The 15,718-nt window shown below is 56.6% G+C and overlaps 1 protein-coding gene across 2 annotated transcripts in view; it reads left to right on the forward strand.

The window, feature by feature from the left end:
- Window positions 1–804: 804 nt before the first annotated feature.
- CDH23 (cadherin related 23) overlaps window positions 805–15,718 on the forward strand; it is a 365,329-nt gene continuing 350,415 nt past the window's right edge. For both annotated transcript variants that reach the window (XM_021699647.1, XM_021699649.1), the window contains exons 1-2: window positions 805–871; window positions 7,325–7,402. In XM_021699647.1, coding sequence (XP_021555322.1) covers window positions 805–871; window positions 7,325–7,402 — 145 coding nt within the window. The remainder of the gene's footprint in view (window positions 872–7,324; window positions 7,403–15,718) is intronic.

The raw sequence follows: 15,718 nt of genomic DNA on the forward strand, positions 1-15,718 counted from the left end.
CTGTTACGAGGGTAAGAAGGGGCCAGAGGACCAGGGCCCTGCTGTTGTGGGGTGCAACCACCCTCCCCAACACCCTTAGAGGTGGGATCTTGCCTTGCTGAGGTTCTGGAGGCTAGGCCCCAGATCTCTCTGGAGCTTCGCTCTGAGCCCCTAGAAATTTGGCTTCAGCTTTCTACAGACTTTCTGTGGAGCCCGGCACAGTTACTTCTCCTCTCTGTGCCTCTTTGGACACTGTGGTCTGCTGCCTTCTTTCGTATCCAAGTTTTTAAGAGAATACGGTGCATATAAAAAGTGGGAAAAGACATGCCCATTGGGCACTTAGGTTGGGGGATCTGGGCTGTTGGGCCTGCCAGGCCCTCTCTTAGGCCCCTGACTTCCTGCTCAGCGCCCATCTTCTATCCCTCTCCCCACACTAACCAAGCCCCGTCACTCTTGGGGCTGCCAAGGCAACAACTCCCTCCTCCCACCGAGCCCAGAATGCCTCAGTCATGTGTCCTGTGTCGGATGCTGAGCTTTGCTCTCGGGGCGTGCAGCCAGCCCTGCGAGGGCAGACGGCCCCACGGCCCCTGCCGCCAGCCCAGGCTGCTGTGTTATACCCAGTCCTGGATGAGGATGAAACCCAGTGATGCAGACCGTCCCTTCTTTCCCACGTGCGCTCCCCCCACCCCCCAACCCCCCAGTGTGAGGTGATTCCCCTTCCTCTTCCCAGGCCAGTTCTCCCTGGAGCTGCAGGGGTGGGGAGGTGGGGGAGGGGCTCCCAAGAGCAGACTTGTCACCCTCTCCTTCCTTGTGTCCCCAGGAGCCATGAGGTGCCACGCTGCCACCAGCTGCTTCGTGGCCTGGCTGTTTGTGCTGATCTCCGGATGCTGGGGTAAGTCCGACCCTCTGCCCTTCCCGCCACACGGGGTTCGTGCTCTGGGACGGGGTTTGGGAGAGGGCTGCTCCGGGCCTGCAGACCTTGCCTTGCTGTGCGTGTGACGGGGCATGCGCTTCCCTCTCTGGGCCTCAGTTGCTGCAGCACTCCCAGGGCTGAAAATACCAGGCTCCCCGTGAGGGCAGGGGATGAGCCTTGGAAAGGCGAGCTCTGGGGGCAGGAGGCGTCCGTGCCGCGAACTGCGCTTGTGGGATGCAGGGCCCGGCCTCGGTTCTGTTCAGTGTCACAGTTGCCGTGGGAGAACCTGCTGTGAGGGGATGTGTGTCTGTGGTGCCCGACTCCGGGGGGAGCCCAGAGCCTAGCGGGGAGAGGAGGACATGGCTAGGACTTACGACATCGAATGCAGGTGAGCAGAGTGGTAATGAAGGGTGGACAGGGCTCCAGAGAAGTCCATCAGGAGAAAAGACTCACTGGGACAGGAGGGACCCAGTCAGAGGGAAAACTTTCATCTGGGCTTTGAAGCCTGGGAAGTCGTTTTAGAGTAGGGGTGCAACGGGAAGGGAATCCCAAAGGAGGGACCAGCTGGAGCAAAGGTGTGGCGGTGAGGAGCCCTTTCCCCTTTCAGGGAGGACCAGCCCTCCTTCCCCTGCCCCCTGCAGCAGCCAGATGCACATCAGCTCCGGTGCCCATGGCGGAGGCTGGGAAAGACCCGGGCATGTGCCGGTCCCTTGGCTCCCGGACAGCTGGTGGCCAGGAACAAAGCAGCTCTGGGCTGTGCTGAAGGAAGGCCAGGACTGCAGGCCCGGCTGTCTCCTGGGGCCAGGGTGTCCCCGGGGAAGAGCTGTGGGCACGGTGTGCCTGGTGACACGGGCAAACACATTCCTGAGTCAGGCCAGCCCCTTCGACACCCCCAGGGAGCCAGGGAGTCTCCGGAGGAAGCCAGCCTTGCGCTGGCTGCCCGACAGTCTCTTGAAGTTCCCCTCTCCTGGCGCCTGAGTTTGGAAGGATCTCTGCTGGCGTGCCTCTGTGATGGGACGCTCACTCGCATCCAGGCAGCCCGGGATTACAACGTAGTCTCAGACTCTCAGGGCAGAGCCCAGGATGGGGGGCCTCTCAGATCCTCTCTCAGCTCCTGTCCGACTTTGCGGGGAAACTGACACCCGGAGAAGCAGCTGGACCAAGGTCATGCAAAGCAGGGTGAGGCTGAGCCTCAGTCAGGGTCTCTGATCCTCCACGGGAGCGTCTGTCAGGATAGCACTCCCCCACCTGCCCTCTGGGCCCATTCGGGGAGGCCTCCGTGGGGGCACCCGAGACAGCTCTGACCCTCTGGCTCTGCTGAATGGTAGAAGTCAGGACACTCTCCTCAGTCTCCCCAGGGGCTCTATGACCTTGGACGCGCACGCCCCCCCCCCCCCCCCCCCCACCACCGCCTGCTGTGAAGAAGAAATACAGATGTAAAAATAAAACAGGTGCCGAGAGCTGAGCTGTATCCTCAGTAGAGGTGGCAGCTTCCTCCTGAGCTCTGGGGATGGAAGATGGCTCGTGCAGCTCAAGTGGGCACAAGGGAGCAGCACGGAGGCAGGACTCCTGGGTTCCAGCCCCACTTCTCCAGTGGCCTCCCTGGGGCAGTGTCTTAGCCTCTCTGTCCTTCAGCTCTCTTATCTCTAAAGTCAGAAGGACCATAGGACTCCCCTCCTTCAGTTGTCAGGATGATCGGATGGGTTAATGCACATATCAAGCCCTTAGAAAAGCGCCTGGCATGTATTAGGTGCTAAGTATGTGTTAGCTCTTTGATTATGAGCTGTATCTTTCTCCGGGGGAAGAAAACTGGGGCACAGAAAACAGAAAGTTAAGCAAGTTGCCTGAGACCACCCAGCAACTGTGTGGCAAAACCAGCCTGCTTGGGGGTTAGTCTGTTTGTGTGTATATGAGGGGTGCTCTCTCTCTCATTGCTGGGTACGGTCCCCTCTTTCCAGTCCCCATCTGAGGTTGCCAGTGTTATTCCTTTGGCTTGGTGAGACCATGGCTGCCTTAGGGACTGAAGGACACCATCTTTGCACCCTGCTCTTCCAACACCTGCCCCTGACCCCTAATCCTTCCCTTGTCCCCCAGACCATCCCACATCACCTCTCCCCACTTGGTTTTCATCTGACCCACAGCCCCAGTGGATCTCTCTTCCCATCCTGGGCAGTCAGAGATGGGTCAGGCTCACGGCTAAGCCCCCCTAGATGTCACACCCCCTTGTCGGCCTGTCATCTCTCTGCCGAAGCTTGCTACCCTCCTCCTCTCTGGCCTCAATGTGTTCTCAATGTGGGCTGGTTGGCAAGGCAGGAGGTGAAGGCCTGAGCAGGCCTGCCCTGCCCCGTCCTTGTCTGGCCTGGCCCCTGAGCATCCTGCTGGGTCCTGCAGTTGGTCCCCAGGCAGGAGGCATGGGGGTTCCTGATGGTGGGGCTACCAGCTCTCATGCCCGATGGCAGCAGGTCAGGCTTCTGACCCCTGGGATGCCCAGGGCCCACAGTGCAGCCGCTGCGACAGGATACCCCTGGCAGGGAGGCGGGCTGGGAGGGCAGTGCAGGGCTTTTCTCCCGACGCTTGGAAATGGGGGCCAGAGAGAAAGAGGGATTTGCCTGAGGCCACGCATGTAAGGCCTCTAGCTTTGTCCTCTCTGCCCAGGACTCCTCCCTTGTCAGGGGGCTCCCCACAGCATGGATCTCAGTGTGAGCCCCTGTGCTTCCAGCCCCCCATCAGCGATCAGAGACCTGGGGAGGCAGGCGTGGGCTGGATCCAGGCCCAGCTGCTTCAAGGCTCTGCCACTTCCCAGTGTTCGTCAAGCCCGAAGAGGAATCCCCTCATCCCACGACCCTGAATAAAGTCAGTGTTTCCTGGCCTGGCGTCCCCAAATTGCGCCTGGTGCCAGTCATTCTGGGATCAGGTGCCCCAGGCCAGGACACTGCCCTCCTCTGTGCCCTTCCCGAATCTTTGTCATTCAGCAGTGGCAGCCCGAATGCTGTGTTCTCTGTGAGCCTCCCTGCTTCCCGCTGCCCTCAGGCCGGCGGCGGTGAGAAGCTGGATGCTGGGTGCTGTTGGCCATATTCAAAGCTGGTGGACTCCTATCTACTGTGTAGGGAGCAAGCAATGTGAGTGGCCGGGGAAGGCAGGGAGACGCCCCCAGGGCAGAGCGAGCGCTAGATGTAGACTCATGGGGGACGGGTGTGTGTGGGGTGTGTGGGGCACGGACAGAGGAGCGGGTCCTGGGCATGGGAAGCTGGGACTCTCCATCACTCAAGTCCCCTGTGCCCCCTCTCCTTCTATATCCACTCACAGTCCAGCTTGGCTAGAGGTCTCGAAGCTCCTGAGCTCCTTTGCCTCAGGAGGACAGAGCCTTGGTGCCTTAAAGTGGTTTTTAAGAGAACAAGTAACCTGTCCATGTGCCCCTTTCCCCACCCCCTTCTGCCAGCCCCCTCCCGGTTCCCGGGTGCTGCCCTGGCAGCCCAGGGCCACAGGGCCTCTGGGGGCAGCAGGACTGTTCTGAGAACACAGGCCCTGCTTGGTATGTGGCAGGGGACACGTGCCCCCGAGGCCCTGCCAGCTACCCGTGTGGAGCTCTCCGCAGCTGATTATCGGCAGGTCCTGTAAAAGAAACTTTTAAAATGAATAATGCTGCTGCAGGCGATTTTTTTTCCTCGGTTTCCCTCTCCCGCTGCCCAAGCCCACTGCTGTATTCTCTGGGCACCCCTGAGCCTTCTCCCTGGGTTCACCCTGCTTCCCATACCGGAGCCCAAGGCTCCTCTTGGTGATCCAAAGCATCCCCCTCTGGCTGAGCGTGTGGCACTGTTATAACTACCAATATTAATAGTAGCTACCATTTATCCAGTGCTGGCTGTATGCTGGGGCATGGCGCTAAGCGCTTTACATATGTAATCTCTCCTGATCCTCAGGAGAACCATGAAGAAAGTCTTATTGTTGCTATTTTACACCTGAGTAACCTGAGGCATGGGTAGATCATGCAGCTAGAAAGAAGCACAGCGAAGTTCCAAACAAAGGCAAGGCCCTTGACCAGTGGCCTCTTTCTGAGGCTGTTATATGTGCGAGGCGCTCTGGATTCCTGGTCTGAGAGGGTGGAAGAATGTGTATGAGCACATGTTTGTAGTAATGGTGATCAAGGCGGACTTCCTGGAAGAAAGGGTGTCTAAAATGAAACTTGAGGGGCGCCTGGGTGGCTCAGTCGGTTAAGCGTCTGCCTTCGGCTCAGGTCATGATCCCAGAGTCCTGGGATCGAGCCCCACATCGGGCTCCCTGCTCCGCGGGAAGCCTGCTTCTCCCTCTCCCACTCCCCCTGCTTGTGTTCCTTCTCTCGCTGTGTCTCTCTCTGTCAAATATATAAATCTAAAAAAAATAAAATAAAATAAAATAAAATAAAATGAAACTTGAAGGATGAATAGGACTTGGACAGGTGAAGGCAGAAGGGTCAGCAGTCCTAGCCAGGAAGGGAGAGAATGTTTGAGGAATCAGAAATGGCATCATTCTGAGCACATTTAGGGGGAGGAGGGAAAGATGCCACTCTGCCCACCCCTCCACTAGGAGCCATCTCAGGCAGGAGGGGGAAGTGCCCTCCCTCGGCTCCAGCTTCTCACTTCCTGGGAGCTGGCCTCTGTTCTCCAGCCGGGCACAGGCCCTGAGAGAACCCCAGGTCAGCAGAAATGGGGGGCATCCCCAGAGGACCCAGCAGGAGCTGCTTACGGCGGCACAACGTCAGCCCCGTGTGAGACAGACCCGATACCCACTGGTTGGCAGGGGCAGAAGGGGAAGTGCCCTCCTCACTTGCCTACTTCTGGGGTGTCTTCCCACACCGACAACCAATTCTTCAATTCTCTGGACACCAACTGGGTGTCCCACAATTTGCTTAACATTCAATTCTGACTCTATCTGGCGTACCTGTGAGAGTACACAGATTTAAGGGTTCAGGCCCACAAGACCACCCCCCACTTCACAGCCAGTCACAAGTCCCAGGCCCCCTGTACCCTGACCTACCAGCTATAAGTCAGGGGTTCCTGTGACCACCCCCCCCCCCCCGGTTTGATCAGCTAGAGTGACTCTCAAAACTCAGGGAGGCACTTTGCTTACATTTACGGGGTTAAACAAAGGGTACAACTCAGGGACGGCCAGATGGAGGGGGGTGAGGGCAGTGTAGAGTTTCCATGTCCTCTCGGGGGGGCGCCAGGAGAAGAGCCCAGCACAGGGCTGTGTTCACCTCCTGGAAGATCCTCGGATCTCTTAAATCTTCAGCCCCTCCCCTCCCTGCAGGTCCGGGGACGGGGGGAGGGCTAAAAGTGCCCACCCTCTAACCAGTTGGTCTTTCTGCCCACCAGCCCCACCCTAGGTCCCCTCGCTAGCGTAAACTCAGCTGGGGCTCCTTAGAAAGGACGAAAGACACTCCTCTTGCTCTGGAAATTCTAAGGAGTTTTGGAGCTCTGTGCCAGGAGCTGGGACAAAGACCAAATATATTTTGTATCATACCACACTACTGAAGACCATTACGAGGGGGCTCAGGGGGCGGGTAAAGCCAGCCTCGGGAAGACCTCATGTGGGGGACTTGTGGTATGAGGGGCCCCTACTGGTACACCCCAACTCCTTCCAGACCCGGCCCGCATCACCCCAAGGCCATCCCAGAGTGGTACGGGGCCAACCACCCAGGGGCCCCGTAAGGCCTGGGCCACTTACTAGCTGTGTGACCCTGGGCCAGTGACTACTGATCCCTTACAAGTCTCGTTCTCCTCAACAGTAAGATGGGGAGATGATAGTCCCTGCTGTACCGCGAAGATGGAGGGAGGGCACGGAGGTGGCCGGCACAGAGAAGTTTCCATAGATGACAGTTGTTGTTACTCATCCTGTGGGATGGGCTGGCCGTGCCTTCCCACAACAGATAACCTGCTGAGAGCTCCCCAGGCCATGTCCGGCTCTGGCCCACCGGCTGTGTCCTTCTCACACACCATCTGCAGCCAGGTGGCCCCGGAGGAATACGACGTGTGTGACTTGAAATTTTCTAGGGGCCGAATTAGAAAAGAAACTCATTTTAATAATAAGTTTCACCCAATATATCTGCAATATTTTCATTTCAACGCGTCATCCATATAAAAGGTTAATGGGATATTTTACACCCATTTTTTTTCCATAGCAAGTCTTTGTAATCCTGCACGTATTTTATGCTTCAGCACGTCTCTGTGTGGCCCAGGATGCCAGGGCCGCATGGGGCTGGTGGCCTCGCTGACCATACGACCTCCCTACTGGCATTATTCCCCATTTACCTCGGGGCAGGACGGGGACTCGCTGGGGTCCTGGGAAGGTGGCCCTAGATGCAGGCTCCGTGCCCTCTGCAGCTCCCATGCTGTGTCTCCTTCCAGAAGCTGGCATAAGGGTACTTGACTGACACTCTTGTCCTCTGACTTCCAGGCCAGGTGAATCGACTGCCCTTCTTCACCAACCACTTCTTTGACACATACCTGCTGATCAGCGAGGACACACCTGTGGGTGAGTTGGCACAGGGGCTGCTGGGCATGCCAGGAGGCGTGGGGTGGGTTCCGCTCCCCCAAGTGAAGGGGATCTTAGAGATGGAGGCCATCTTCCGCCCATCATTTGGAGGCTCTTCCATGATGTTCGTACGACCTCTTCTTGGTTGTCCCCGGGGATGAGGTGCTCAGTACAACCCAGGGCTGTTCCTTCCAACATAGGGGAGTTCTGAGTGTCCAAGGATTTATCACATTGAGCCCAACTTGCTTGACTTCCACTTCGGCACTAGTTTTGTTCTACAAAATGGCTCATTCCTCTTCTTTGTGAAATTTGAAGATGGCAGCTGTCATAGGTTTTGTTTTATAGCCTTTTGTACTTCGCTGTGATCACTGAGTTTTTGCATCGAGTGTGCCTGTTTTTGTCATGAGGGGAAAAAAAGGACTATTTAGGAGGTGATCACGAGCACCCCTTTCCACCCCAGCTCGAGTCACCTCATGACACAGCTCCGTCCCCATGATCCTCTTCTCGAGTGCCTGGCTTCTACAACTGCAGCGGGAGATGTGCACACATAGCCCTGTGGCCTTTGCTCAGCTCTGGGGACCAGGAGCTTCTCAGAAATGGGGGTTGAATGGAACAAACCCATCTTGCCACTGTGCTGATGGGAAGGCTCTCGTTCCTGGGAGCATGCTTGCAAACAACGGTGCCTGGAAAGGTCCCTCCCGCCTCCCTCCACACTCCCTCCTCGGTCCTCATTCTTGTGGGTGTCATTTTAGGGAAAGTGCCTGTCACCTGCGGCTTCTTCAACTCAGGTCTGCCTACTCTGTGGGTCTAGGGATGGGGCTGTGCCCCAGAAGCAGTGTACTGGGGTTGGTGTGGTGCATCTTTCTGGAGCATCGCTTGTCCTTGAAAATGAAGTGGGATGGCACGGAGAGGGGAGGGGTGTGAAGATATTGAACTCATAGTTCATTTTAAACATTCTTTTATATAAAACCAAATGTAAATGTGTGATAGAAGAGGAGCAAAATTCTTCAAAGAAAATCTCTGCTTAAAGACGGGAGCCTTAGTGGGTCCCAGAGTCTCCCCGGCTGTTTGGGGGGCATGACAGCAGCCCCTGAAGAGGTCTTTCCTTCCAGTCTTTCTGGTGGAAGCTTTTTTCCAGGTGGGTGCGGGGCATAGCAGGTGTGTTTCTGACTATTGTGGGGATTTTTCCACAGTCCTGTGGCACTTCATTTCTAGGGCCCATGGCGGGGGTCTCTATGGAATGTGGCAGCTCTTTTGGTGACTAGCACCCCCCATGGATCAGCATTGAAAGGCTGGATTTGTGGATGTAGTTATTTAAATGGTCCTCCAAGAGGGAGGCTGCCTGCCTCTCTGCAATGTTCTTCCACAGGCTTACTCACCTTCTAGTGGGGGGTGGAGAGGGTACCTAGAAGTCTCTTGGGGATGCTGCTGAGCTGTTTGCTCCCCTCGGGGTTGTGTCAGGGCATGCTTGTGGGCTTCTGGATTCATCTGGGGTTTCTCCCCACACCCAGGCCTAGCATGGGGCTGGTGCAGAGATGGAGAGCAGGTGCCTAGTATATGTGGCTCAGTAAATGAATGAACGTTAGCAGCCTTTATCATCCTTAGAGGCTCTTTGGGTTCATTCCTCAGTTCATCAGATATAGAGGGTGTGCACCCTCCGTGCTAGGCCTGGCCGCCATGCTCCCAGAGCAGAATTCGACAGAAGGATAAGTCAATGTCGCAGTAATGGGGGCCGGCCTGGATGTCTGATTAAGTCCCAGTGGAGGACTGAAGGAGGAAGGGGTGTCCCTCTGGGGACAGAGCAGAGGCAGGAGGAAGCAGGAGAGGTTTGGGGGAGGTGGTGGCCCTTGAGCAGAGTCCTGAAAGGCTCCCTTTCCATTCCTTCACACACTATTTCCTGCAGCTGATTTTTAGGAGATTCTGTTCTAACCCCATCCTCCTGGACATTGCTTTGTGGTGGAGGGAATATATTCGGGACAGGTGGGCCATTGAGGCAGAGGTGTGGCCACCACTAATGGGCCAGGGCTGCTGGCTGGGAGAGGTGAAGGCTGCTCTCAGGTGAGCGGTGCTGGCTCCGTCACCCCATCTGTGACCCTGCCCAGCCCTGAGTGTGGGGTTCTCAGAGGCCTGTGGTGCAGGGAAGGTGGTGGGGTGGGACGGATATTGCTTGGCCAGTGCTGAGAATGATGAGCCGTAGGCTGGATGTCCCCACCCCAGTGAGCCCTCCAGCAGGCCCTGCTCTAGTTCCCTTTGGCTCTGGCTCTTGAGTGTCTTCTGCAAATGCTAGCATCGATCGGCTTCCGGGAGCAACTCCTAGGACGTGGCCCCATTAAAGCTGTGCTTGGCAGTCACAGCAGGGGTGTCTGTCTGGTGCAGTGGGGATTGATCCCTGGCTCTGGGGGACCGTAGTAATGAGACAGGGCTCAGTGAGCTGGAAGACAGCTCTGTTCCTTCCTCCGGGCAGGGGCTGGTGCTGAGCTGGGCCCTACCCTCCTGGTCCCTCCCTCCCAAGATGGGGCAGCAAGCTCTGGCCTGAAAGGCGTGAATTCAGTTTTTGTTCTTCACTGTGTGGCATTGGGCACAGTGCTGCCCCTCTCTGGGCCTTACCTCCCATCTCACCGATGAGAGGGCATTAGAAAGATGGGTCCAGTGGGCTTTGGCTTGGGCAGTCCTGCTGGCTCAGTGTATCTCCAGGCCCTCAGATAACAGGCCAGACCTCCCCTGAGTGCTGTCACCTCTGTGGCCCTGAGCCATTCAGAGGTTGATGTGGACTCACATGGTTGTGGCAGAGTACAGGCCTCGGACCGGCAGAGGCCAGGGCGAGGGTAAGGGTTGAAACAGCTTGTCCAAGGGGCTGGCCCTTTGCTTGCCACGTGGAATGGGGTGGCCGAGAGACTTGACCTGGAGGCTTGGCCCTCACTGGCCCTTTGCTTTCTGAACCTCAGTGTTCCAGCCTGCAAAATGGGGATGGGAGTCCCGTCTTTGGATTCCATACCCGGAGTGTTTTGTTACTGAAAGGAGAGCCTGTGTGTGGCCCGAGGATGACTGGTTGAGCTCTCCTGCCAGCCACAGCTTTGCGAAGGGGACAAACAGGTGCAGAGAAGAGCTGGGTCTAGTGGGCTGGTCAATACCAGTGGCTTAGAGGCAGAGCCCAAGTCAGTCTGAAAGTGGCAGGAGGTCAGAGCTGTGGGCAGACCAACTTCCAGCTCTGGGGCTGATTATCTGGCTTCTCCTTAATGTATGATGATGGGGAGCTCGTGATCCTGTAAGACGTGCTGTGGGGCGCACCTGGGTGGCTCAGTCATTAAGCGTCTGCCTTCGGCTCAGGTCATGATCCCAGGGTCCTGGGATCGAGCCCCACATCGGGCTCCCTGCTCCGCAGGAAGCCTGCTTCTCCCTCTCCCACTCCCCCCTGCTTGTGTTCCCTCTCTCGCTGTGTCTCTCTCTGTCAAATAAATAAATAAAATCTTTAAAAAAAAAAAAAAAAGACGTGCTGTCGGACAGTTCTGGGAATGAAAAATTCTTCCTGATATTAATCTGAAATCTTTCCCTGGAACTCCCACCCATTGAGCCTAATTCTGACCACTGGAGCCTTACAGATTAATAATAATAATATATGATACACTGTATATGTATAATACATATTATTATAATAACTATGTTTATTGAGCGCTCGAGGTAGTGCACAAAGTGCTTTAACTAATGTGTCTTCAAATTCCTTTTAAGAATCGGAGTAGAGGTGGCTGCAGGCTCTGTGGGTTTGTAGTTTCTGCGAATGTTCTCTCCTGGGCTAGAGATTGCGACTTGGATTCACCACAAACCTCCTGAGCCTTTGCATTCTCTACGCTCCCGCCTCAGTCCCGGCCAGCGGCAGCGTGCTGGGGAGCCGAGTGGGAGGTCACAGATCCCTTGCAGAGGCCACACATTGTGTCTCTCTATCTCTTCCCCCATCTCCAGTTCCAGTTCCCTCTGCCTGATGTTCTTTTTGAGGACCATTTCCCAGCCAGGGAAGACAGGAGCAAAATGAAGTCATTAAGTAGCTCTGCTGCTGCCCCCAGCCTGTTAACATTCAGGGCCCCCTTGTCCCTCTGCATCTTGCTCCAGACGTGACTATCTGTCTTGGCAGCTAAGCTGGCCTGGGAGGGGCAGAGCGAGGGCAGATCAAGGACTCAATGCCTGGTTGGGCTGGTGGCCTCGCCCCCACGGTGGCCCTGGCTGTCAGCAGTGAACGGCCACATGGTGCCTTTAGGATGAGGGATGGTTGCTTCCTGGGTGCTGTCTCCAGGTGACCTCCTGAATCCACTCTCACCAGTATGGCCCACGTCAAGGTCACCAGTGACCTCCAGGTGGCTAAAGCCAGTCCTTAATTCTTGGACCTGTGGCCTTTCAGCCGTTGGTCTTCTCTTCTAGGACATCAGCTCTCTGGCTGTTCCTTAGCCTCCAACACACCTCCCGCACCCCTGAGCATTGCAGGGCCCTGGGCCCAGCTCCTATATGCCTTCCCCATGTCCTAGCCCCATGGCCGTCTCCTTTGGGCTCATGGCTTCTGGTCCTATCCATATGCTGACAAGTCAGAGGCTTCTACCTCCTTCCTGGGCCTCCTCACAGAAGACATTCCAGACTTGTGTGCCCACCTCTGTGCTCAGTGTTTCCACCTGGGTGTTGGAAGGGCTCTCAGCCTCAGTGCGCCCGGGCTAGACTCCCGCCCTTCCCCTAGACCCTGCTTCCCCTGAAGCCTTGCCCATCTCAGCTACAACTGCATCCCCCCCCACCCCAGGTTGCTCAGGCTAGAAACTTGGGGTTGTCCCTGCGTCTTCCCTTTCTCCCTCACCTCACATCTGATTCCTCAGCAAATCCTGTTGGCTCCATCTTCAAAATATTTCCAGAATCTTCTCACTTCTCACCCCTTCAGCTCCCGCCACCACAGTCCAGGCCTGTACTATCCCAGCAGCTTCTTAATGGTCTCAGGGGTCTCCCCGTCCCCTTGCCCTGCTACAGCCTTTCCCCACCCCTGCAGCTGAGGGGTCAAGGGGTGCTTTTGAACCCGAGACAGAGCCCCTCATGAGGTGTGCTTAAGTTCCCCATCCCACGTGGAATGAAAGCTCCATGAAGGCAGTCCAGCTCCCTGTCAGACCTTATCTCCTCCCCTCTCCCCTGCTCACTCCACTCCAGCCACACTGGCCCCTCTGCAGCTCTGTGAGCATGAAAGGCAGGTTCCCACCTCAGCCCTGCGGTTGTTGCTCCTGCTACTTGGACATGGTGAGCCTCCACTGGTCAATTCGGATGCTGCCTCCTCCCTGCAGCCTTCCTGGGTTTCTCCAGGCAGGGTTCAAGTGCTGCTTCCTTTGCTTTCTTTCCTCTCTGTTCGTCCCAGTCACGGTGGTCTGGTGGCTCCGTTGCTCATCTGCCTCTCCTGTTGCCCTGTCAATGCCTCCAGGTGGCCTGGACCATGTCGGTGTCCCCAGGGCCCAGCCCCGGGCCTGGCTTGTGCCTGGGGCTCAGGGCACCTCGGGGAAGGAGTGAAGTCTGGAGCATATGAGCCTGTTGGGGGCGTGGTGTTCCAACTGGCAGGGGCTTGAGCTGGCTCCATGCCTGCTCACCCTCCCTCCTGCAGTCTCAGGCCAGGTGCTCCCCTCCCAAGGGTGTCAGGAGCGAGGTGTTGGTGATGACAGGGATGGCTGCCCAGGAAGTGGGCCCGAGAGAGCATGTGCCCCAGATGGCACAGATGCTGTGTGTGCCTCTGCTTGTGAATGACGAAGCCCCCCCCGCCCCGCCCCCGTGCCGGGGTCGTGTTTTTATCACCCCAGCAGCCTGCCAGGGCTGCATGTGGTGTATTTGCTGGGGACCCACAGGGCTGATGGAGGAGCTCTGTGAGGGGCAGAGGACATCTAGTCCATCTACCTTGGCTGTGACCCTGATCTTCATACCTCAGGTCCTGGAGGGGGACGGTGTCCCTTGGGCCTGGGCACCAACATCACTCCTTCTATCCCAGTTCTAAACACTGCCAGCCAAAAGCCTCCCAAGGGCCTAACAGAAGGAGTGAGAACGCTTCATCACAGCCTGTCACCTACCACTCCCACAGGCACCCTGATCTCCAGCCATGGGGACACACTCAGCATCCCAGTACCTCACCTCTGTCTCCCCACTGCGCCTTTCCCAGGCTGGTCCCTCAGTAGGGAGTGCTCTTTCCCCTTCCTGCCTGGTGAATTCCTACTCCCCTTTCTAGGTGTAGCTCAGATGTCACCTGCTCTATGAGGCCTGCAGCTGCCCCCACATCCACCCTCTCTCCACTTTGTATTCACCTCTCTAAAAGCTCTCAGCGAGTTCTCTCATGGTTATTTGTGTGTAACTCCCCATCGGCTATTCATTTTTACTTACTACTTTTATTAATATCAACATTACAATTAATTATAATTTTAGTATTTATGTATAATATAAGATGTGGAGCCATAATTTTAGCTAGCATTTATTGACTGCCAGCCTCCTGCCAGCACCTCTGGTAAGGGTTCGCAATACCTGGCCTCCTGCAGACCCCACGGGGAGCCTCGAAGAGGCATCATCATCTCCATCCTGCAGCTGAGCGAGCTGGGCCTGAATGTGCTCTGTGCCAAGCACAGTGCGGGGTACAAAGAGGCCCTCGGCAGACACTGAGCGAGTTTAGAGGGATGAGCAAAGAAGGCATGAGGGTGAATGGGTGCAGAAGGCTCGTTGAGCCCCCTCCCCTTGGCTCCCAGACCCTTCATAGGTCACCAAGGTCGCTGCACATGGAGCTGACTTCCCCCAGCAGACCCCTCAGTACCCCCAAAGCATCCTGAGCCACAATTCAGGTGATAATGCCCACGCTGATCACCTGAGCGACTAAATTAGTCTTGTCAGGAACCATTAAGGTGGGAGCTCGGGATTCATTAGGATGGATCAGGCCCAGCCAGCGCCTGGCACCGCGGCCAGTCGGTGCTGGTTAATTTCCCTGCAAACTCCATCAGTGCCCAGCTGTTCCGTCTGGACCCGGGGAGAGCAATTTTCAGGTGGCCTGACCCCACGTTAGCCGTCTCCGTAGACAGAGGAGCAGGGTGCTGGCAAGCACTGGGAACGGCTCCCGCAAGGAGTCCCTACCGAGCTTGGAGCGTGAGCTGCAGGAGGGTTGGCATGAATGGAGGGCCAGGCCTGCGGGCACGGGGCTCGGGAGCAGACGTGGAGAGGGGTGGGTAGGACTGGAGTCTGGGAGGGGTTTTGGCCTCTCCTGGGACCATTCCCTGTACCTAGGGTCCTAAAGGAGGCTGTCCCTCCCCCCTGTGCCCCATTCCCATTCTGTAAAGGGAAGAAATCATGTCTCAGGAGAGGATGAAGGAATCACAGAGTGAGAATGGTTTTTCTCTTAACCAAAGGGTTCCTTAGGACTGACACGGAGGAGAGGAGGCCATGGTCCCCCAGAGCAGTTCCTTGGCAAGGGTCAGAGGCAAAGGCACAGGCATTGCAGGGCTAGAGGGATGTAGATGGGAGTCCAGTGAGAGGGTCCCAGATATCAGGTGGGTGTGTGCTCTGAGCGTGGTTTGGGCTTTTCCACCAACCACCTGTACAGAGGCTGTGTAACCCACTAGCTAATAACGATACAGAAAATATACAGTGTGTTAGAAATAATAATGCTAAGGAGAATCATCTGTGGGTGAAGTTAGGGTCAGAGGTAGACCGAGGGGAGATGTCACAGCCTGTATTCGTCACCTTCACTTTTACCCCCCACTGGAAGGACCCTCTGAAGGCCTGCTATGAACGATTAGAGCCTCCTGCAAGGCAACTCGATGACCACTATCTTCGTCAAACACTCCCCCTTTCCAGATGGGGAAACTGAGGCCCACGGTAGGGAGCTTGGCCAAGGGCCCCAGAGAGTTACTGTTGATTCCAGACTGAAGCCTGCCCTAACTCCACACCCCAGCTGCAGAAGAGGCTCTAGAGGACTCTGCCCATGCTGGCACGTGGCCCCTGTGGGCCCAGGGACAAAGGGGTTGGTCATCTGGGAGCTTGGGACTTGAGGTTTGGAGAAGAGGCCTCACAGCTGCCACAGTCCGGGGTAGAGTGCTTAAGGAGAGAACGTGAGGTAGCCCAGAGGCTGCCTGGGGCTGTTGGCATTGGAAGGGGGGTGGTGTGAGATTTTGGAGGGAAGGAGGTGACCCACCATCTGTCCAGATGATCAGACGCTGGGACCAAGGTACCTGGGGCCCTGGGTTCCCGGTGACCTCAGAGTAGGGATGTTATACTGTTCCTTCTAGGAGCAGGAGCAGGGTGACTCACAGGATCCCTGGAAGGGCCTGGATGCTTCTG

This window comes from Neomonachus schauinslandi, chromosome 6 (assembly GCF_002201575.2).
Source record: "Neomonachus schauinslandi chromosome 6, ASM220157v2, whole genome shotgun sequence".
Lineage (NCBI taxonomy): Eukaryota > Metazoa > Chordata > Mammalia > Carnivora > Phocidae > Neomonachus > Neomonachus schauinslandi.